This window comes from Metopolophium dirhodum, chromosome 4, assembly GCF_019925205.1.
Source record: "Metopolophium dirhodum isolate CAU chromosome 4, ASM1992520v1, whole genome shotgun sequence".
Classification (NCBI taxonomy): Eukaryota; Metazoa; Arthropoda; class Insecta; order Hemiptera; family Aphididae; genus Metopolophium; species Metopolophium dirhodum.
Genome location: NC_083563.1, coordinates 17555195 through 17578014, shown reverse-complemented (window position 1 = coordinate 17578014; position 22820 = coordinate 17555195). Strand labels below are relative to the sequence as shown.

Here is a 22820-nt window from a genome sequence, read left to right as displayed (position 1 = left end):
AATGAGGTCTTCCGTTTTCGTCTACAATATTATTAAAACAACCTACCATGCTACTTATAATAGTAAAATAAACTACTAATACAAATATTATTAATATAATATAAAATATTTCTAGGCAGACAGGCTCCACTCAGAACGATTTTTTGTATATATCATTGAATTAAAATTTAACAGTGCCTAACTACCATTACAGTGACCAACTCGAAACCTACAAATTACAATAAAATAATGGTAGGTACGTACTTTATTACATTTTTTAGGAAATAATTAATAAAAGAATTTTTAGGGCATTAGATTCATATAGCTCTATTCATAAGTTAACTTAAAAAAATTTAAAAATATTTAAAATACATGGGTACAATTTTTTTACAATTGTTTGACGTTCAAATTTTGACATATTAATTTGTCAAAATCACGGAAATTCCCAACTTATTTTGTAGTTAAAAATGTATGATATTTTACATTTTAATAAAAAGGCTTAAAAATGTAAATCAAGGTGGACACTTGATACCACTGTTATCTCTTGAGTAGATAACCTTTCTAGATACTATTTTTTATTTTTATTTATATCCAAATTTCAGTACGTATGCTACGAGTTTCTAACTTAATAATTATTTAAATTTAAAAATAAAACTGTTATAATATTGTTCACAGTAGGTAACAAGCTTAGGTTAGACAATAAACGTGCTTAACGACGTAGAGTCTACCGCTGACGTAGACGATAAAGTTCAACCAGTAAGGATATTTTTATTTTAACGACGAATTCGTATTATTTCCACGAATTAATGAAGTCATATAACATAATATTACTATAGGTATAGCCGTATAGGTAGTACAATGTATAATATTAATGGCAGACTAAAACGTTTCGGTTTACCATAACCGGTAGGCATTCTACATAATCGTAAGTTTGTCGTGATAGCGCGGAAGGTAATTATTTTTAAGATTACGGGACTTAGCATGACTAGGGTGAACACCTATTGCAAGGGACGAATTTGTTTTAGGGCCAAACCCTTGCTGCACGTTATAAATTGGAAAAATAAAGCAATTGTCTGACGTGTAATTAGGGGTTCGTACTGGTCGACTTAACATCAATGCTGCGTAACGGTGGGTGCCAGGTGATATATATTATTTTTTCCACTTTGAAATTCACTGGTCGAATGTCTGTTTTTTATTATTATTTTTTTTTAAATAAAACATACACCTGGAATCGGTGGAATATTATATAGCCGTTTAATAGCGGTAACTATATTTACAAGCTACAGCTGATCCGATTCGGGACGCTGGCACAGACGCTTTAGTCGCTGTATAATATAATGATAATTGTATAATATTATAATGTGAAGTACCGAAATATTGTTCGATACACTTTTGAATATTTTAATTACAATATAGCCGTTTACGCTAAAACGTTCTAAGGAAAAGTTCGCCAATTTACGCAATATAAAATAAAATGAAACTCGTAGTGCAATATTATGTAATATACAATCGATGGCGAAACTTACCAAATATGAATCAGTAAATAAATAAAAATCGATAATATTTAAGCGTGTTTCTCAGATTATTGATATTGTTGTAAAATAATGTAACGAATCTCGCATAATTTACCATAATTATTTGATCATATTATTATATATTATTTTATCTGTCTATGCACTCTACTTATACAGTGATATCATCGAGTCACTGCTTCAATAACCAAATAAAGTGAAGCTTCATTCCACGGGGTAGTGTTCTAGTGTAGTAGATAGTATCACTGAGCTGGGGAAACGAAAAAACCCAAATAATTTATGTTTAGAAGGTATGTTTAGTACCTACGTATTATATTGTACAAACCATCTACTTATAGTTAATAACGTTTCGTAGTTAATTAATATATTATATAATATCAATAATGTAATGTGCAGTAAAATTGTAAAAATAATATAACATACCTACCATTCTATACTCTTGAAAGATCTCTTCATTAATGGAACGAATTTGTTGTATTGAAAATATTTTAATCTAAAATTAAACGTCGATTTATTGAATTTAATTTTTGCAATTAAGTCAGTAGGTAGGTACAGTCAATTTTGTCGATTCTATGTCACTATATGCGGTAGTTAAATATTAAAAATGCGAAACGCGGACACTTTGTAAATTTGAACAAAAATTAAGTTTGCAAAATATGAACATTATTTTAGCTCAAAAAGAGTCAAAATATTTTGAAAATTATACTAGGAAAAACTATTATACATATTTGTGAATTCACGCATAATTTTTTTTAATTTCACTAATAACAAATAATGAGGAACCTTGGAAAACTTTTGAGTTTTTTGACATAATGAACATTTTTTTATCCACAATAATTTAAGAAAAAAACTAATTAAAATAGAAAATTCCTTATGCTTTGAAATAGCTAAAAAAAAGGGTTAAAATATTTTGAAAATGTTAAGTTATGTTTAAAAGTCTAATATAAACAATTTGTAAAAATGTTATTTATTTACTGTTATTTATTTTTCCAAGTAACACCAAAAAACTATAAATTTTGTCAAACATTGGTTTTGCGTAAAAATTCCCGTTTTCTTATATTTTTTTTTAGTTTTTTCCGTCGCACTTGAAAACTATTTGGAGTTTTAAATTTTACTTTTCGAATGCACCAACTAGCTTCACTTTCTCACCTGAAAAGTGAAAAGATACTGAAGTTAAAAATCGAAGCATTATTTCTACTACCTATCGAGTACGTATATAAGTATATACAAACAAATAAATAAATAAATAACAACACACATCATTGAAAAATGAATACATTCATTTCTCCGCTCAGAATCTAAAATAATGTTTAGATTCTATTGAACTTTATAGCATTATCATAATATTATATTCTTTAATAGGTACTTTATATTTACACATATACTTTATATATGTACAACCAAGTGTCCATGTTAACAATGGATTGTACAAAGTGACCGTTTACCAATTTTCCATCTAAGTAACTTGGCTACAAAAATTTAAGTCCTGGACATACGACGTTGGTCCAAAGGTTACAATAAGTTAAAACTTTTTTAGAGATTGCTCTATAATTGCCGTTCCTATCTTGTACTCCAAATACAGTACCTAGGAATAACTATTATAAAAATCTGATGTTGTGCGACTGTTTTAAAACCATTGTATACTAACGTTAGTGACTTCATACACCCATGATATACCTATATATACGCGTAATATTCTTTAAAAATGTGCAAAATATAATAAAATATCATAACTCGGGAGAAATAGTTTTTTGTCGCATATTTGCAGACGTTACACGCGGTAGGCCAATTCACGCACCTAAACTATAGCGACAAAGATGTTCGTCCCGAAAACATTTTGTCAAACCGAAATTCGTCATATACATTCATGTTCGCGCCACGACGATACTATTAAATAACATTATATAATAGTTATTAGAAAATAAGCGAACGCGGAAGTTACACTGTGCGCGTATACAATAATAATATGACATCAGCTGACCCGAAGAATTCGTTTATATATTTTTTTTTTTTTGCTCTTATTGTACCTGCGTTTTGCTGTACCTACGTCTCTACTACAGTGTACGTATATTATAATATGAAAATATCTATTCAGCCGAGCTCAATATACAACACCATCGTCACGATGATAATAATAATAATATATCGAATACAGTCGGGCGCGAGGAAAAGGGTTGCCGGCTAGACCACATGCGTTCGGCGGCGACTTGGTGGGGGGCGATTACGAGCCCTGTTCCGGGCCGCTAAACGTAGAATGCCCACAGACCGGTCGGAGGTCGCGTGCGGGCATTCCAGTTAGTAACAATAATATTCTCGGGGGTAGCACGCACCGTGGCACAGCGCACAACACCATATTGTAACGGACGTTTTTCGCTATTTTTTTTTTTTATCATATTTTGAATTCGTTTTCCATTTTTCTAAAACGTTGCTCTTCGTCGGGTTCCTTTCCAATACAATATCAACCACCGCGACGTGATAAGATACGCGGACGCAATAATCGTAGGTACGATTATAGACCGCACAGACTTACTCATTTACCGGACATTCGTCCCGGGAACGTTGCAGTATCGTCATAATATAATATTATCAAACTACGTTAACGCGCGAGTCCGGAAGAAGATAGCGTTTGGACAGCGGTGGTCCGAATCAAATGATTGTTTCATGTGAGTACAACTGTTGTGAGTACACACTGCCTAGTGTCTACATGTTATTATATTAATACATTATAGAGGTACGATAAATGATAATACAAACTATAATGCTAATAATGAATATATAGATAATAATATAATAAGTAGAAATGATGACACTGTGCTCATGCATAGTCGTGTGTTATAGACGTGAGTTTATTTTATATTAAAATGTAATAGGTAAGGTACCTATTACGTTTATTTGGTCAGTCGATCCAACGACCATCGAGATGAAGACTAAAATGTATTCTACAGATGTATGATGTATTACTATACAGGTACCTATATGTACCTATATGTATTACTTTGGCTGAACACCCCCACGGTCAAATTTTAACAACGTTAACTGACAAGTTTAAAAACGTTAAAAGTGAGGAACAATTTTTTTCTTTTACCAGTATTGGACATTATTAAATTATTATCATCACTATTTTAACGGTTTTAATTAACGATATATTACCTATACCATGAACATGTATTATAAGTTATAACTATAATACTAATTATTAATATTGATAATAGTAAAATGATAAGAACTGTACAAGTTTACCTGTGTATTTGTTATTTGTAGTTTATCTGTTTATAATATAATAAAATAAACAAAAAAATTTGTATTTCATAAACAAAAAATAATACGATATTTCAATATTTGTAATTTGTATATTAACTTTTAATTCTCTCGAAATTGCTCATAACGGTTAAATAATTGGTATAAATAATAAATATTATGCTGGTATATATATTTTGATGACCATTGGGGATAAATCCCACATTTTTTAAATTTTTCCAAAACCAAAAAAAAATTATATTTAGTTTAATTTTTAAAAAGATACTGAATGAAAAATATTTTATATACTATTTATATATAATTCTTGTTGTTTTTCACATTGCAATTTTAGTTGTCTTAAATAAATATGTAATATACAATTTATATACCTACAACCTACATTTGAATATATACCCAGCTATATATTTAATAAATAATACTTATTTTGGTTTATAATATTCCTTTAACGATTAAATTATTTTGTAATGTTTGAATTGGTAAAAATATGTTGTAAGCTCGTGCTTTGCCAGTCAATAGCAGTTTATGATAAAAAGGTCCATTTGACCATGATCATTTTGCAAATAAAATTACGTGTACTGTCGTGGCAAATCTAGCACGACCTTAATCTACAACAATTGCAAAAAACCCACTTAAAAATACAAAAAAAAAATCTTATCATAAAGTTAATGGATTCAAACAAAGAACAAACATGGCTTCTATTGAAAAACAAATAATTGTATAATAATTATATAACTACTGTTTTAAAATAAAAGAACGAATGGTACCTATTAAACCACGAATTTTCATAAATTAGTTAATGAAATAAAAAAAACAAAGTATTTTTAAAAGGTAATAAAAATCGTCCTCTTGCAACCGTATTTGATGATGTTCAATGAATTTCAAAAAGCCAAATATAAAATAAATTGGACTTATGCTGGATTGCATAAAAAATTTATTGAGTTTAATGGTTCACGAAAAATTTAATGGACCAATCGTGGGCCACTAAATCTTGCTAAGGGCCCATTAGCTCACTATTAATTCATTAAATGTTTTGTGGAACCCGGAATTAGTATAATAGTATACCATGTTAATCCATGGTTTAATATTTCAGGGGCCAGTTCGTATACCAAATGAAGGGTTCTCTGCAACAACCAGGCAATTTCACTTTTCTCGGAAATCATTTTTTTGATTATTTCGAATGCACGATATCATCACTGTTAATACTGTTCAAAAACAAGGTATTTCCAATTGTTGTTTACGAATATAACGTGCACATGGACTTATCTCGTTTAATATTTTATGATCAAAAAGTCATGGAAGTCCATGTCAAAATAATGAACATGAACAGTTTTATTACCCGTTAAAATCAGTTCAAAGCATTATTCAATATTTAAATATTATTTATGTAGACAATCACTTATACTGCGGTTACTAGTTTAAGGTCATTATTTTTTATTTTACTTAATAATAATTATAAATACTTATTACTTGCGAATATGCATTTACATTTTATGAGAAAACCCCGGGGCTAGTCCACATCTTTCAAACTTCAAGAATATAATATATGCATAGTGCACTAGAAAATCCATATATTGAGACAATATTGAGATAATATGATGAATGTGTGTACTACTCAATATCCTTTTATGTTATTAAATTACATTATTATTTTAATTTTCTATTGGCTAAATCTATTTTCCCTTCTCCTGGACAATTGTCAAAAGTGGACTTGCCTGGTTGTTGCAATGAGCCCTTCAAATGGTATAAAATATAATACCTAACTATATTTTATAATAGAGTTACATCATTTTAGACTCAAGTACTCCCTACATGTCATCTGTATAGTTGTGCCATGATGTATAACAATATAATTATGTATCCTCTACGCCGAGATGATGGCTGGCAGGTGACGCCTATGTTTATATACACACTATTATAATTACTGCAGTACATCGATTGTCGTTTATATTATAGTTGATGAAATACATCTACGACTATAGAGCAGAAAAATAATTAAACTAAATAAATATCACATTATATGAATTTATTTATACTATAGTACAGTATTGCACCCTTAATTACTTTTTTTCCAATTCTTGGTCAATGAATTTCTATTTTAATTTACCTTAGTCTTCAATATAATATGCAATGTGTATAATATATTATAATATGTCAACTATTTATTGATTTATATTTGGATATTATTATAATTTTATTTAAGTACGGTGTTTCAAATGTATATATCCACAGCTCTATAGTTAACACTTAGATAACCACGGAACAATAATTTTATCAATTTTACAAATTGGTTTTTAAAACAATTTAAAAGTATTACCACGCTGAAAAAAAAAATCCATCAAGTACCAATCAAGATATTTCCATGAATTGGAAATAGGTTTTTTACTTAACAGTACTTACGTGATTAACATTGCCCGCGTTTAATATTTAAAAAAAAAATTAAAATTTACTTGTAAAGCATGTTATGGGCACAAACAGCTCAAAGCGTGTATTTAGTTGATGATACGAAATTCTAACCAATTAAATAATGCAAAATTAAAATGACTCATATGTAAAAATGTATTCCAAAAGTCCCGCTAAATCACATATATATAAGTACAATGGCCTTGATAAAGACGAAAATAATGATACGTTAACATGTACAACTATTACTGTATTGGTTCATAAATTGTTGACCTATTCCGTATCCCGAACCGTATATAAAATTATATTATCCTCGAGTTTAATCGATATTCTTAAAGTTTATTTTAATGACATGCCCACGCTTTATTCGACGATGTGGATCGAGGTAAAATGATTGATGATAATTTTCGAACCGCGTGTACAATTATACAACAATACCACTACAGGGCAAACTCTTAATAATAATATAATAATATAGTATTTGATTTTAAATAATAATTTTTTTTCGGAAATAACTCATTGTTGAAACCTAATTGAATTCTGAATTCATCAAATCGTGACGTTGCCGACCCGCGATATATGTAGGTATTCTCCGCGTACATTCGTTGTGTCCAAGAATCCATTAAAACTTCCACTGTGTGTTTTCAATTTTATTTTTATATTTAAAAATCGTATGTAAAATTACCGTTTTTTCCATGTACATTATCTACATAAATATATAGTATGTACCAATAAACATTATTTAGGTAACCCAAAAAAATAGATAAAAATCTGTTAATTTCAACGTTCGCATTAGTCCGAATAAATCGGCGGCGGCAACGTCGGCGACGGCGGCGGCGGCACATATAATGGGTGTATTTATCGATCGTATAGGTGGTCAGTGAAAGGGTCACAGGGGGTACACCTACCTCGCGTAGATATTGTATCCCTCCAGCAGCGGCAACCGAGGCGGTGGTGGTGGAGAAGGTGGTGGCAGCTATAGTGGAGGTCGATGTCCATTCAAACGGACCGGCGGCGGCGGCCATTTGCCACTGAATATTACATAAGAAGCGGAAAAAAATAAAGCCACGCATTAGTCTCTGCGGCGAAATAATTTTACGAATATATATATATTCGCACACAACCAGGGACTTCGATATCGCGTTCTACATATTTTTTTTTTTTTGTCCGCCGACACATCAGATAGTACCTATATTGATTCGACGAATACATAATGTAATATTTACTATACTCTATTACTCTATTATACACTGAACGAATGCGCTGCTGTATCTTATTGAAAGACATACTATATAGGTTTAATAGCGAACATATTATATAATAATAATAATAATAATAATAATAATGAAAATCGTGTAGTTACTAGTTACTGCAAATTCAACAATATACACGATAGTATAGGTACCTGCAATGTGTATAATATGTATATATTAGGTACAAACTGTCATGTATTACTTGTTTAGATTATTTTAGTGTACGAGGTGACAAAAATACAGCTTTTTTTTATCCCCATTTACTATAGTACCTACCGGCACAACATTTTTACCGTGATAATTTGAAATCCATCATTCAATTCTAAAAATAATATTTTAAGGAGGTCGAGAACAAGGCATTTAAACATTTTAAACTCATATTTATGAGAAATGTGTTGAAATAGGTGCCAAAAAAAATGTTCATAACCTATACTGACGAAATAATGTGAACGCTAATCTGGACCTGTCTCTTAGTACCCGCACCAACTATGAAGACATGAAGTAGTATTGAAATCAAAATTGAAGAAAACAGTCAAACTGCCATAATTTATTTTTAACAAATATTGAGATAATATTATGGTTATATTTAAAAATGACTTTCCTCTCTCGGCTAAATTTTCTATGACGTCAAACTGTTCCTCAATTCTCGATTTCCTATTTACTAAAATATTCAATATCATCTACCTACTTAATTAAACACTCTAGCTTCATCATCAGACTCTGTACCTATATTATGGTTTTCAAAAGCCATTGAGGCCTATTACCGCAACACAAACCTAGAAATCTAGACTAAAATTCCATAAATCGGCCATGTTAACTGTTTAATATAATATGTAAAAGTAAAGGAAATATAAAATATATTATACATATATAGCCATATAGAAATATAGGAAATATATTGGACATTAAGGCCATGTATTATTTTATTATGAACTGAGGAAAAAGTACGTTATAAGAATATTATAAATAAAAGTGATATTATTTTTACAAAGTAATAATTTTAAATCATATATAATTATTCCAATATCCTACGAATATTTTTAAATTTATTTTTAGAATTTTAGATGTTGTTTAGTCGCTGAAAACATTTTTTGTTCCTAGTGATAACTTTTTTGTATTATAACAGCTTTTTTTGTCGAGAATTTTTGTATAATATTGTTCTAAAATTTGAACAGTTTAATTTTTTTGGAAATTTAAGACACATAATTGTTTAATAGTTCTTATCAAGTTAGTAGGATTTTCAATTAAATAGGTACTCATTACTCATAATTACCTAGTAACATAAACTAAGCAAAACTATGTAAACATGTAACATGTACCTACTTATACTACATTCGTGTACATATCTGTAAATAATCTATTAAAGTTGTCTATTAAAGTAGTTATTAGTAAATTAGTACTATTGCTATTGTTTTAAATTTTATATTGAAGCACCTATAGTTAATTATTTACATATTAGTTAAAAATCTGCAAATTGTATTAAATTATATAGGTATTAAAAAAATACACTTAGGTGCAATGGTACATACATTATAATATTATATAATGGAGTAGAATTATTAATCAAAAAAAAATCTTTATTTTAATCTAACATATTGTGTACATTGTACATAGTCAAGTATTAAATCGACAATGTTACAGTTAAGTAATAGGTGTCTAATATAGTAATTATGAGCATTAAAATTAAATTATTCGAATACTGTAATCATTTTTAAATAATTAAATATTTGTTAATAGTAATTGAATCATGAAAAACTGGCGAATTTAATGTCCCTAATGTACTTATAGGTATAATATTGTATTTTCTTCCAAAATAGTAGTAGGTACCTATTAGTAGGTACTAAGTAAATCTTTAGTGAGTAAATAAATATTAATTTTATTAAGCGACCACGTTCTCAACTAAAATGTTAGATTTTTTTTTTCACATACAACATATATGTATAGTCACTTTAATATTTTAAATTAAATGTTAGCAATTCTTCAATTCAAGCAATAACTTTTTACTTATCACATACTCAGATATTCTGCAGTTAATATTATTTTATATTTCTTGTGCAACACTTACACCGAGTTTCAAAAACGATAAAATATTTTCATTAGTTTTCGCATGTAAAACATTAAGTTTCTCGAGGCAATAAAATATTAACACATACGACAAGTGATAAAATAAGCACTAACTTACCTACATAAACATACAGAGTGTTTCACCAATCATGCAAACCTCCAATTTTTCGTTTAATAATGAATTTATTTAAATTCTAATTTTTAAAATTTTTAAGCGTACTTGAGGACCAAATTTTAAATATTTAGGTTTTTATACAAATATAGTGTTCTGTGGTGATATAGATTTCTTTTTTTAAAACAACCTTTTTTTTACTGCAAATTTTAATGTAGATTTTTTGAAAATTTAATGATCTAAATCGAAATTTGAATGAGGAGTTACTATAACTATATGTAGGTACAAGGGATAATGTAATAGGTTTGGAAGACTATTAGTACTACGATTATTTGTATATTATGGATATTAATATTAATCTATTAACATTTTATAAAATAAAATTGTCCTAGTATTATAAGTAAGTACTAAATTAAAAATTACATCTATTTTATATTTTTGAAAAATAATTTTTAAAGACTATATTATCATAAGTCACTAAACACATTTTAATTAATCTGAAACTACCTACTCATTTAAATTGTTGTATAGACACATTTACTATAAAGAATGTAGGTTCTCATTTGAAAAAAAGACAAAGAACACTCTTTATGGTATAAACAATTTGAGTATTTAAAAATATGGTTCTACTAATTTCAAAAATCAGAACTTTAAGTATAGGTAAACAATGTGGATGAACATATAATACACTCAGTGAATCCCCCTGTATAATATAATATAATATATATTATAATGTATGTCCGCGAAACAACATTATTAGTTCGTGGTTTGTGTTGTCTTTCTTTTTTTTGTTAATAATTCATGGTTTGTACAAATAAAACGAGATATTTAAATAGATAACCAATAGAAAAATTATTTTAATAACATTCGTGACGGTTGGCCACGTATATATTGTATTGGGTGTATTTACATTTCGTCCGCACACAACGATGCCGCAAACATATAATAATATCAGGTGGGTATACGACTTTTATGTTTCATCATTTTATAGGTACATAATATTATTATCGTTGTGCGATGTCCGAGAAGTGAATAACGCAAAGTGTGTGACGAATCAGAGCAACCGCGGTCACTCGTGTAGTGATTTTAGTCGTACGAAAGCTGGTCCGGAGACTCACGTGCGACACATTTTATGTTCGACAGCCGACGTGCATGGGTACTAACAGTGTTCTCGGTATTTAATTTTATCTAGAAAACATATTTTAATATCGTTTCTATATAGTCGCGTCTATAGCGTACACCGCCGCGATGTACAAACACGGGAGACATACCTACAATATAATATTATTACAGATAACGCTCGTCGTCGTAATCGCGTACATAGAAGGCACGTGAAAATGTTTGTCGTCCGTCGTATAATACATGAAAATATAATAATATATACACGTCACACTGTATACGTATATTGTGTGTGTGTGTGTGTGAGTAGGAAAAGCAGAATACAGCGCGGTAGGTATTAGATTATCGACGAAAACCGGGCGCTTGCGCGCGCGCGAAAAGCCCTTTTTCTCCGCCGGACACGCCCACGAGCCCGCCGCCGTCCAATCCGTTCCGTGCGCCGGACAAGGGTAGTCTGACGGAATAAACCCCTGAATTATTTATCCCCCAGGCCGAAATTCATACGCACGTAGGTGGATATATATATATATAGAATTGGTCGGTTGGCCTCGCCGCCGTGTACACAATATATAATAATAATAATAATACGCGTTTTACTCGATGACAGTTTTCCCACGTATAGGTACACATAGGTATATATAGGTATACGTAGGTATACGCGTCGTATTCGTACCCACCTGCATAATAAAACGCGCAGGGACCTACCTACGCGTACATGCAGGTTTGATATTTCTGTCCATCTTTCGAAACTTATCAAGGGGGATTTTTGTTAAATCGATACGCGCGCGCAGTGCCATCCTGCAACTGCGATCTATTATAATAATAACAATATTATTACATGTTTACCCGCTGCAGCAGGCGATTATAAATGACTAATAATATTTCGTTCACGAATCACGCGAGCAATATTATACGTTTCTTAATGGCCGAACAAATTTTTCGTAAACCAAGCTGGGGGGGTTTTATTGTTATTGCCGAGAATCGGAACTTTGGGCATTTGCATATTTGTTTAGAAAGTGCATATTGAAATTCTGATTCGATACGAATTCGATCCTTACGTATATATTTCAAATACAAACATTTTTGTTGCATATTTCATGTAATTGACAAAAACAATTTCTTTTTTAGACATTTATATTTCAAAAAAAAATATTAGGTATATGACAGCCAATTAATTAAAAATTAATTAATTCATCAATGGCTATTTTGTAAATGCTCCCTTGTAATGCTATCGGATGCAGTGTGCTAAATAGGTATAGTGGTTAGAGTGAAAATCGCTTATAGTCCTGTATACTCAAAAATGATTCAGGAGACATGCGCTGCGCATGGTTTTCGTATAGGACTTCTAAAGAGGTACATGGACAATTTTATTGTTACCCATAAAATTGTATCGAATGTTAATAACAATTTTTTTTTTTTAAAGCACCATCATGTATTTTATATACTTAATATATTTTATTATTTTCTTCAATAAATTACATATTTGTGCATATTTTCCAAATTTTTACTGCATATTATAATGTTTTTTTTAACGCATATGTATATTGTATGCGCATATTTGAGTTCTTTTCAGCGCATAAAAGAGCTTTGGTTATTGCTATTATAATGATTCCACTATACGAGATTTACCCAATATTGCGTCTCGTATAGAATTTTCGTAATAACGCTGCTCTGATTCACTGAACTTTTTTGCAACGATCAACCCCGTTCTTCATAATAATAGCATGCAAGTACCTTATATATATATTGGCTATATTCTATATCGGTAATCAGTAAATTATTACACACATAGGCACAATTAATACACGATAAAACATACGTTTAACACAACTATAGATTCTAAATAATATATCTAATATTTAATGAATAAATCCAATATATTATTATGGCCAAAGCTTGAAGTAAGTTAAGGTCATTTTTTATACACGTGCACTCATAATTCAATTAAGCAGAGCCGTTGAGGTCGTGACATTTATATATCGAAACATTGTCCTGTGATTCGCTTCGGCATTGATACTGCATGAATTTAATTTAAATAAAAATCACGTTGGACATTGAAAAATATTATTATTTAAGAACTCGTGATTTAGTTTAAAAAAAACAAAAAAATGAACATTTTTTAAGTTTTCTAGATAGTTTTATATTATATTTATTACATTTTCTGTGCATATTTTGTAATAAATATTCATAAATGATTTTTAGAATAAACACACTCGTACAATAGTGAGTTGTGTATACAGGTTGATAAGTTCCCACATCAGAACGGTTAAAGGGCTCGTGACGCTTCCTATTCATAGAGAAATCATTTTCGTAAAGCTAATAATACGCACTGGGTACAATACAATCGTTTCTCCCCTTCAGAAATACTGCAGGCACCTTTACGACGCATAATAATATGTAAACCATTATCGGAGTGTGTCAAGTGATTAATAATCCAACAACACTCAGGTAAACGAACCCCTTTGCCTGTATAGAAGGGGGAATAAAATCGAGAATGAACCTGCCCCGATATCCTGCACGCATGTGCCCGGAAGTTGGTTGTTAATCGGTCGGAAACGATCTCGGGGGAACTTGATGATCACCCCCTAGACAAATGCGCACCCCTGGGGAGCAGTTAACGATTTTTTAAATCTTCTATACAGATCTAAAAACAAGTGTGAATAAAAAAAATACAGACAATATTCGTTTTTTGCTTGCAGTAAAACATGTTGGATATCAAGAGGTCGATTTCCATGCTTCCAGCACCAGTAAACTCGGAACCAGACACGGATCTGACCAGTCTGAACTGGTTGCACAGTTTGACGAACATACTTACTGTGCCATCTCTGCCTACGCCTCCTGATTCGCCTAATTCACCCACACGTTCAGCAGATCAGAACCCAAAAAAACTTCCACACAAAATCCGTTTCCAAATGAGTGAGTGTTGTCAATAGCAATTGAATACTTTTCTTCGGCAACTTTGATTTAATGATTTTTCATTTCAGGTTTGGAAAGTGCTGAACAATACAAAAATAATGGAGACAAAAAACCGCCATTTTCATACTCTACGTTGATTTGTATGGCCATGAAAGCTAAAGGGAATAAAGTTACCTTAAGTTCTATTTATGGTTGGATCAGGGAAAATTTTTTGTACTACCGAAACGCCGATCCTAGTTGGAAGGTAATGCATAATATTTAATCTCAAATGCAAAATACTTACTACCTTTTACATTTTACGATTTTTTTTCCTTAAGAATTCAATCAGACACAATTTATCGTTAAACAAATTCTTCGTGAAAGTGCCGCGATCTAAAGATGAACCAGGTAAAGGAGGATTTTGGAAGTTTGACGTCGATTGCTTAGAAGGTGGTGCTCGACGTAAACGAACAAGTAAGCATGGCTCATAATTATACATAAATATAGGTTAAGACAAAGATACAAGGTAGTCGGGAATGTTTTCAATTCACTCTTGATGCGTAACAATGTTGTATTTGTTAACTATAAACTATTAAAAAAATGTTATTAATTAATTATTATGATAGGAATACTTTAATATACTAAGTACCTACCTATAGCGATAAACTATTTATTTTTTTTTTATTGCAATTTCCGATAAATAACATTTTGAGTGTAGATTTTAATTTATAGCATTTATTTAAGATATAGGTAGTATATAGGATATCTGCCATTTTCAATATACCTATACGTTTACAATCACATATTTATAATAATAATATTACTTAATGCCTACCCAGACAGCAATTTTATGATTAATAATATTATTATAACATTGTAATAACGAATAATATTAGTATAACGTTATTATAATACTATAATAATATTATCATAACAAAATGTCGTCTGGGTAGTAAATAGAAAAATAAATACCTAATGAAATCTAAAATGCAAGTCTTAATTAAGACATGTCTATATTATTGTTAAAATGTATAAAAATTAACGCCTAAAGTATTATTTTTTGGAAAAAAAACTCAATACAACGCCCTAACTGTTAAAATAATACGTTAAGTAATAAGCGTCTATCGCAGCACTCCAATATAACGGTATGTCACACGTTCGTATTTTACAATTATTAGAAATTATTTGCGGTGTTCGTGAAACGATAAGACGTTTATACAATAAAATAAACGATTAAATTATAACTTATAAAATGAAACTTAATCAACGATCGCGTTGCACCACAGGTAGCCGGAGGCGGGCAAGTCGGATGCAACAAAAGAACAACGCGAGCAAGGGCCAGGGAGAGATGACCGTCGAGGACGAAAAAGCACTCCAGTTGGCCGTCATGTCGCTGCAGGAAGAGGAGCAACGACATATGGACAACAATTTGGACGGTTTCCACCAGCAGCCGATGATACTTCCTGTCGACGAGCCGATGGGCGAACCCGAGTTGATCTACAGCTGTTCGATAAACGCAGCCACCGTGGATCCGTTCATGTCTTCTGTAGTCGATTACACGATAATCGACATACCCAACGACCATCATCAGCCACAAATCGCCACGGACGACGAGCTAACCATGCTCACGAACTTGACGTGGGACGATTCGCAAATGGACCTGCTCGATTCGTTGCTAGACTCGTTGTAGACCGGTTTTAATAATAATTTATTGTATTATTAATATTGTGCAGTTGGTATGCGTTATCGGATCCTATATACTATATCATTGGCATTATTATACATATTATTATTGTGTTTTAATGCCAAATCCATTCCAACATTCCGTTTCGAGTGTTTTGACGTGTCAAAGTGAAACTAGTCTTTTTATTTTTTATTTTTTATTACTATACTTAATTATTTAACTTAGAACGAAACGGCGAGATCGAAATTGTGATACAAACTGTTTGGATAGAGCTTGATAACTATTAGTGTATACTTAGATTTAATTACCCACTACCGTAGGTAAGTCTCTAAAGACGTAGCTATCTATCTTACCAGTTTGCAACACAGATACTTTCCGTTTCACCCTGTATCGCGAATGGGAATACAAATGACTTGTATAGAAAAGTCACCCAATATTAACCCTATGATAATATTATGTATTTATGTAATAATTTGTCTATCTTTTCTTTTTACATACCTATGCATTATTGTATGACGTGTTAATTGTATTTTTTTGTTTAACTTCGTCTCAAAGACGATTCCTCATTCGATGTGTTTTAACAATAGCGATTTAAATTATTGTATTATTTTTTCAATAAGCACGAAACTATGTAATGTTTTAACAAACGAAAACTTAAAAATATAAGTCGTAAGTAATTATATAATATTATATAATACTACCTATCTATTATAAATAAAAATCGTAATACAAACTAAACGTAAATAATATACGTAATAAATATATTATTCTAATCTACAATATGATATTATTATATTTTGATGACATTATAATATTAATGTTGATAACTGTAAACACGCGATTAATGTCACCGTCAACCAAGCTGCAGTACGACTAGTGAAACAGCAGCCGTCGTTAAGTACCGAACCCAATGTCTTGGCTGTTTCTTCGATGGCTCTGATCTGTTGGCGATCTAATGACGAAAGCTGTGCATGAGTAAGAGCGTTGACGGCAGACAACGATAAATGCGACAGCTGTTCTATTGACATGGCCTGTGATGGACACGTTAGAACGATTTATATATTTTTCAATACATAGTTTTACGCAAGCCACTTGGACGCCGTTCTGAGATTAGAGTTTTTATTTCTGTTTATACTTACTTTTAGTACGTTGTTCGGTAAACATTGCATGCTAGACGCTGCCAATCCTTCAAATGCGTCGGGCTGAATATCTCGCACAGAATCTAAACCGGCAATTACACATCCGATCAATGCTATCTAATAAGAAAATAAAAATTAAACACGGAGAAAAAATGCTTTTAAAGAGCTGTTTATAATCGCACCTACCTGTATAGCAGTCCATCCCGACGGGTCGCCGAACGCGTCTCTACTGGTAGCGAGTAAGGCAAATTCTCGTATGATCTCTTGCGGACAATTAACGAGATTTGATATATCAGCAGCCGCCACCCTTTTTATTATTTCCATCATAACATAGTAATTATTATTAAATGTACTACTGTTAAATTTGATTCAACACTACCATTCAACGGTATTATAATTTATAGGCATTATAACTTTTTAATATCAATATTTAAAAAAAAAATTATTATTACTTGTATGCGAATGGTTTGATCGCAGCTATATGTGATTTATTGAACGCGCACAAAACTTGACCCAAAGCGACTAGATCATAACTGCTAAAATCCGAAGGGCCTTTGTAACTCCATTGGTCTTCGATCGCTTGTTTTAAAGACATAACCTTGGCAAAATTACACAAATCAGTTGAGAATTATAAGTGTACATTTATATATTATTGTTTTAAAATATGAATGCATTTATTTATACGAAAATTGTTACCTATTTAAAGTAAAATTTACTTTAAGTACAAACGTCAAATACATACAATATTTAATAATTTCCATTAAATTAAGTATTTTTACCAAGCAATTCCAGAAATTTTTATTTTTATTTTTTATATAAATTTAAATATTTAAATACTTTTACCATAAACTATTATAAGTTATAATAGCTAATTTATATTAATTTATAACTAACCCGTCGTGACGCGAAGCGGTCTGGTTAGGATGCATCTGTATTCCGGTATTCGGTTCTACAGAGGTCAACAAATTCAAATCTAAATGTTGGTGGGTCAAACTTCCATGCCTACCAATTAAAAAAAAATAGATGGATAATAATTATGGTATGGGTATATGAGGGACACTTCGTTGATGAGTAGCCATGCTACAGTTAAGATTGGATTTAAAACTGACTAAGCATTGTCTAAATTAGCTGTAAAAATATTTTTTAATTATATATAGGTATTTAATAAAAAAAGTTTCATAATATTATTGTCGTATAAAATTGGTAGAAGTGTCCAAAGTTTTAATAATGCATCTAATCATTAGATCGTAACATATTATTAATTTATATTTAAATATTAAATGTTTACTATAAAAAAAATATACTAAATGATTATTACTGTATAATATTTTATAAGTAGTATTATTATAGTGTATTGTTGTCAAGTAATGATAACTGATATATGTTAATATTGCCAGAAGAAATATGAAAAACAAAGTTTTTACAATATTATAGTTTATTCTTTAGAAGTATGACCTTCTGTCCTTCCGGGTGAGTTATAGTAACATATTAGTATTTCATAAATGTTGCCTTGTTACCTATTATTACTATTCTGTTATTAAACGTAATTGAACGTAATTACAGTTAATTAAAAAAAAAAATACTAAGACTATAGAAAATAGACTTTTTTTAAGCATTAAATATATTTTCTCAACGATAATGTTTTTTTTTAATAAAGTAGAGTGCTGTTAAAATTTTAAATTTATCCATAAGTACTTAAATATAAAAATTCGGGAAAACAAAACGTATACACATGTTGAACATATTAAATACCTGTAACTTTCTTAATTTTAACGAATGTTATTAATCATCACTTAATTATGTGTACCATACCTAAACATAACGTGTAAATAATTAAACATGTGACAAACCTGTTCTTTAGAATAGTTTCTCCATTTTCCGAATGATGCTATCGTTTCGATATCCGTCAAAGATAAATTCATAAAATCTGAAGCAGGTATTCCTTTCGATATCCACCCTAACAACTGTAGCTCATCCTCGGGAATATCATCTGCTGTTGTATAAACCTAAACAATAATATATTATTAAGCTATTGTTGCTTTGGATTCGAAATAGTTTTATCATCATGCGTCCGTCTTACTTTCACTAAATCTCTCCACAATAGTTCAGCGATTTCCATTTCCAATGGATCCTTTCCGAGTACAATCAAACACATTTTAATCTGTGACTGATTGTCAATGGATATTAAATCGTCAATGTCTTCTTTAGACAATTTTCCGTTTTTTTTAATCAAAGATTCGTCATCACATGGCTGTTTTGCAACGTCTTTATGCACTACTGATAAAAATGAAATAAACAAATACACCCATTTGAGAAACATAGTACTACTTAACTGGCAAGTTAGGTCATATAAAACAACGATATTAGTATATTACAATGTATAAATTTGGCATCCAACTAGGTATACTAATATAATATGTATAGACGAATTTCATCGGACGCCATTGCGTGCAAAAATAAGGTTAACCATGTAAATAGTTAATTGACAGTTAAGGTTTATATTCAATATTCGAAGAATGATAAATAGGTAAACTATCGTAGTTTTTTTATACCGATAAAATCAATTTTTACTACTCAAAATCTATTTTAATTATAATGCATTGATTAATACACTAATAATGTAAATTTTCATGAACATTTTTTATTATGAACAATTTAATGAACATTTTTATAATTTTTCATATTTATTTCTTATCAAATAAATCCCTTTATATTATATAATATAAAATATCTATATATAAATATATAGTTATAAATTATAATATATTTAACCTACACAATTATACTTAAAACTGTGTAGGTACTTACTTGTATTATCATTTATCCATTTTAATATTATATTATTAAACATAATAATATAGGAAATCCAAAATACAAATTAGTTTATCTCAATGATTAATGTGCATTTTTTATCTATTGTTAAAAAATGTGTACTTTTAATTTAGTATAAATGTTTGAGTACACCTATATAAACGTTTACCTACATTGGCTACATTTATTGATTTTTCCATTTGTAATATGTATTGTTTGAATTATTTCCACAATTTTACATAAACTGATTTTATGAGTAGTTATTAGTTATACAAATTAAATTGTATCTATTTAATACAATAGTAAGACCATAAGTCAGCACTATTTGTAATTGATGAATATATTAATATGTTTTATTAAAATTTTAAAATGTAGGTAACTTATATCTATAAATATATTTTAATTTTAGTTCATATTCACAGTAATTTAATTCCTAACTAAATTATAAACATTAATTAACTAATATACCAACCGTACAACCTCAAAAATTAATTATGTTAAGGAGATTCAATAATACGATAACATGCTTTTCTATCTTTGTCTAACACATGCGCCGGACGTGCGACATAGGATTTTGACGTGTTCTTTGCCAAACATACCAATTGATCTAATGAAGCGATAAGAATTTTAAAAACAGATTTGATTTGTGGTCAAGTCTATTTGAAACTGACTTTGCCATATTTTTGATATTATCCCCTAAATTCCTAAAAACGTTATATTAAAAAAGAGTAAATAAAAAATAGTCGGATTTCAATTTTTGGAGAAGTTATTTAGAGAAATCTTTAAGCTTACATCTCTACCTCCGACACACATTTTTGTGTGAATGTGGCAATCAGCAATCTTTTCAACAAATGAATATAAGTAGATGTTTTAATTATATAATATATTTAGTAATCAGTAATCCCTAATATTACTCGAAATATTATATAATAATTTTATTGGTATAAGAATATCAGTTAATTATTCAGTCGAACATTCAAAAATATTCAAAACATCCAAAGCAAAAATATTTCCTTTTAACATTTATTGTGATACACTAATACCTACATGTAAGTTTTTTAATAAATTAATAAATACCGGGGATTAACCGGGGTAAAGATATTATTATGCTAATGTTTTTAAAAGTCTTAAGAATGACTTAAACATCTGAAAATGTGACCACTATATAATTATATGCCTATTGCCTGTATATAATAACGAATTTAATATAATAATTATAATACACAACTCTAAGGGGTAATAAAATTCTTATCGGTTTAAACTAATAACGATTGTTTTTATTAGTAATCATACATTTCAAGCTTTAATATTGAAATAAGTTAAAAGTGATCAATATTTAAATTAAAATAGTAAGAAAATTCTAGAATTGTTTTTAAATAAAAATAGTATCATCTGAAACACATTTACCATGTACGAAATAAAAATACAATTACATTATATTAAAATATCTTTTTTGACGAATAAAATATAACAATAGGTTCGATTGATATTCAAATACAGAAATAATATTGTGCACTATGAAATATGGAAAATATATTGTACATAAATATTAGAACACCACTACAATACACGTAAACATTTTAATTTATTTTTACAGTGACTAATGCATCTTAAATTACTTAACTTGCATAATTTATTATTTTAATTCAATTACGTGAAAACAAAAAAAGTAGGTTAAATACATTTTCTGAAACTTAAAAACAGGAAAATTGAAACATCAAGCATATTGATTTATTATTGACGTATACAAATACAAGTGTATAACTATAGTCTATAACTTAATATAAACATAATTATTTTTACACAAGAAAATAATGGTAGGTTTTGTTTTTGAATTATATTATTTTCAGATTAATTTTTCGTCCAATCGATAATATTATACATACATTATTCAATACTTTGTGATGCAATTTGAAATTTCCCCAAACACTAATTCCTATGTTTTTGAATATCAGAATATGTGACTCGCCTAAAAACGAGTTTGTTATAATATGAATATTTTTTATACCTACTAGAAAATGCAGTGTCGCGCAAGAAAGCATTCTAACCTTTTTAAAATGAATATTCTAGTTGAGTATGAATATTAAATTATTTTTACGTTTTAAGTTCTCACATTATATTTTTGGTTTAATATTTTTAAGTTGATAAACTAGTTTGGGTGGCGATGATTTAAATCACACATTTTAATGTTCTACAGATAGCCAAAAATAATTTAAATATTCTATAAATTATAATGCCTACTTACTAATAGACGTGACTTCGATGGGTATTATAATTTGACGTAGAGAGTCGTAGAACAAGAATTCACGTCGAGGCCGTCGCTGCACGCAGGCGATTGCAGCTAGTCGATGCCATTACTGCAGCATAACTTACCGTCATTCAGTTGTAATATATTATTATTATTATGCGCTTGCCTAGTTGTTTTTTTTAATTTTCACCGTTCCAAAATATAAATAAATGCATATTGCTTGTAAACATATACGTAGTAAACCTGTTGTTACCTATAACTATATCTATAACCTATACGCACGTTATAGTAACATATACAGGACCAGCTGCTAATGCATAGTGCAG

General features: G+C 29.7%; 2 protein-coding genes across 6 annotated transcripts; one reads left to right on the top strand and one right to left on the bottom strand.

Moving 5' to 3' along the window:
- Window positions 1-3780: 3780 nt before the first annotated feature.
- On the top strand, window positions 3781-16795 carry LOC132942895 (forkhead box protein J1-B-like). Of its 4 annotated transcripts, none has more exons than XM_061011596.1 (5): window positions 3781-4174; window positions 14417-14633; window positions 14702-14877; window positions 14951-15086; window positions 15899-16795. In XM_061011596.1, the coding sequence occupies exons 2-5, from the start codon at window positions 14423-14425 to the stop codon at window positions 16300-16302; spliced, it is 927 nt and encodes a 308-aa protein (XP_060867579.1). In that variant the 5' UTR covers window positions 3781-4174; window positions 14417-14422; the 3' UTR covers window positions 16303-16795. The 4 variants fall into 4 exon arrangements, with proteins under 4 accessions (XP_060867579.1, XP_060867580.1, XP_060867581.1 ...); XM_061011597.1 differs by having other exon boundaries at window positions 3781-4189; XM_061011598.1 differs by lacking the exon at window positions 3781-4174 and adding an exon at window positions 4461-4479.
- A 266-nt stretch (window positions 16796-17061) lies between these two features.
- On the bottom strand, window positions 17062-22778 carry LOC132942893 (otoancorin-like). Of its 2 annotated transcripts, XM_061011595.1 has the most exons (7): window positions 22492-22778; window positions 19516-19712; window positions 19286-19441; window positions 17888-18033; window positions 17622-17742; window positions 17436-17552; window positions 17062-17327 (listed from the first exon to the last, which is right to left on the bottom strand). In XM_061011595.1, the coding sequence occupies exons 2-7, from the start codon at window positions 19588-19590 to the stop codon at window positions 17103-17105; spliced, it is 840 nt and encodes a 279-aa protein (XP_060867578.1). In that variant the 5' UTR covers window positions 19591-19712; window positions 22492-22778; the 3' UTR covers window positions 17062-17102. The 2 variants fall into 2 exon arrangements, with proteins under 2 accessions (XP_060867578.1, XP_060867577.1); XM_061011594.1 differs by lacking the exon at window positions 22492-22778 and having other exon boundaries at window positions 19516-19755.
- Window positions 22779-22820: the final 42 nt, after the last annotated feature.

What these genes read in the sequence shown, in the direction of transcription:
- LOC132942893 (XM_061011594.1), bottom strand. Translation starts at nt 19,755, where the DNA reads ATGTTTCTCAAATGGGTGTATTTGTTTATTTCATTTTTATCAGTAGTG. An exon ending in TGTGGAGAGATTTAGTGAAA is followed by an intron (nt 19,442 to 19,515) that starts GTAAGACGGACG and finishes ATTATTGTTTAG; the next exon opens with GTTTATACAACAGCAGATGA. An exon ending in TACCGAACAACGTACTAAAA is followed by an intron (nt 17,328 to 17,435) that starts GTAAGTATAAAC and finishes TGTCCATCACAG; the next exon opens with GCCATGTCAATAGAACAGCT.
- LOC132942895 (XM_061011596.1), top strand. Translation starts at nt 14,423, where the DNA reads ATGTTGGATATCAAGAGGTCGATTTCCATGCTTCCAGCACCAGTAAAC. An exon ending in CAAAATCCGTTTCCAAATGA is followed by an intron (nt 14,634 to 14,701) that starts GTGAGTGTTGTC and finishes TTTTCATTTCAG; the next exon opens with GTTTGGAAAGTGCTGAACAA. An exon ending in TGCTCGACGTAAACGAACAA is followed by an intron (nt 15,087 to 15,898) that starts GTAAGCATGGCT and finishes GTTGCACCACAG; the next exon opens with GTAGCCGGAGGCGGGCAAGT.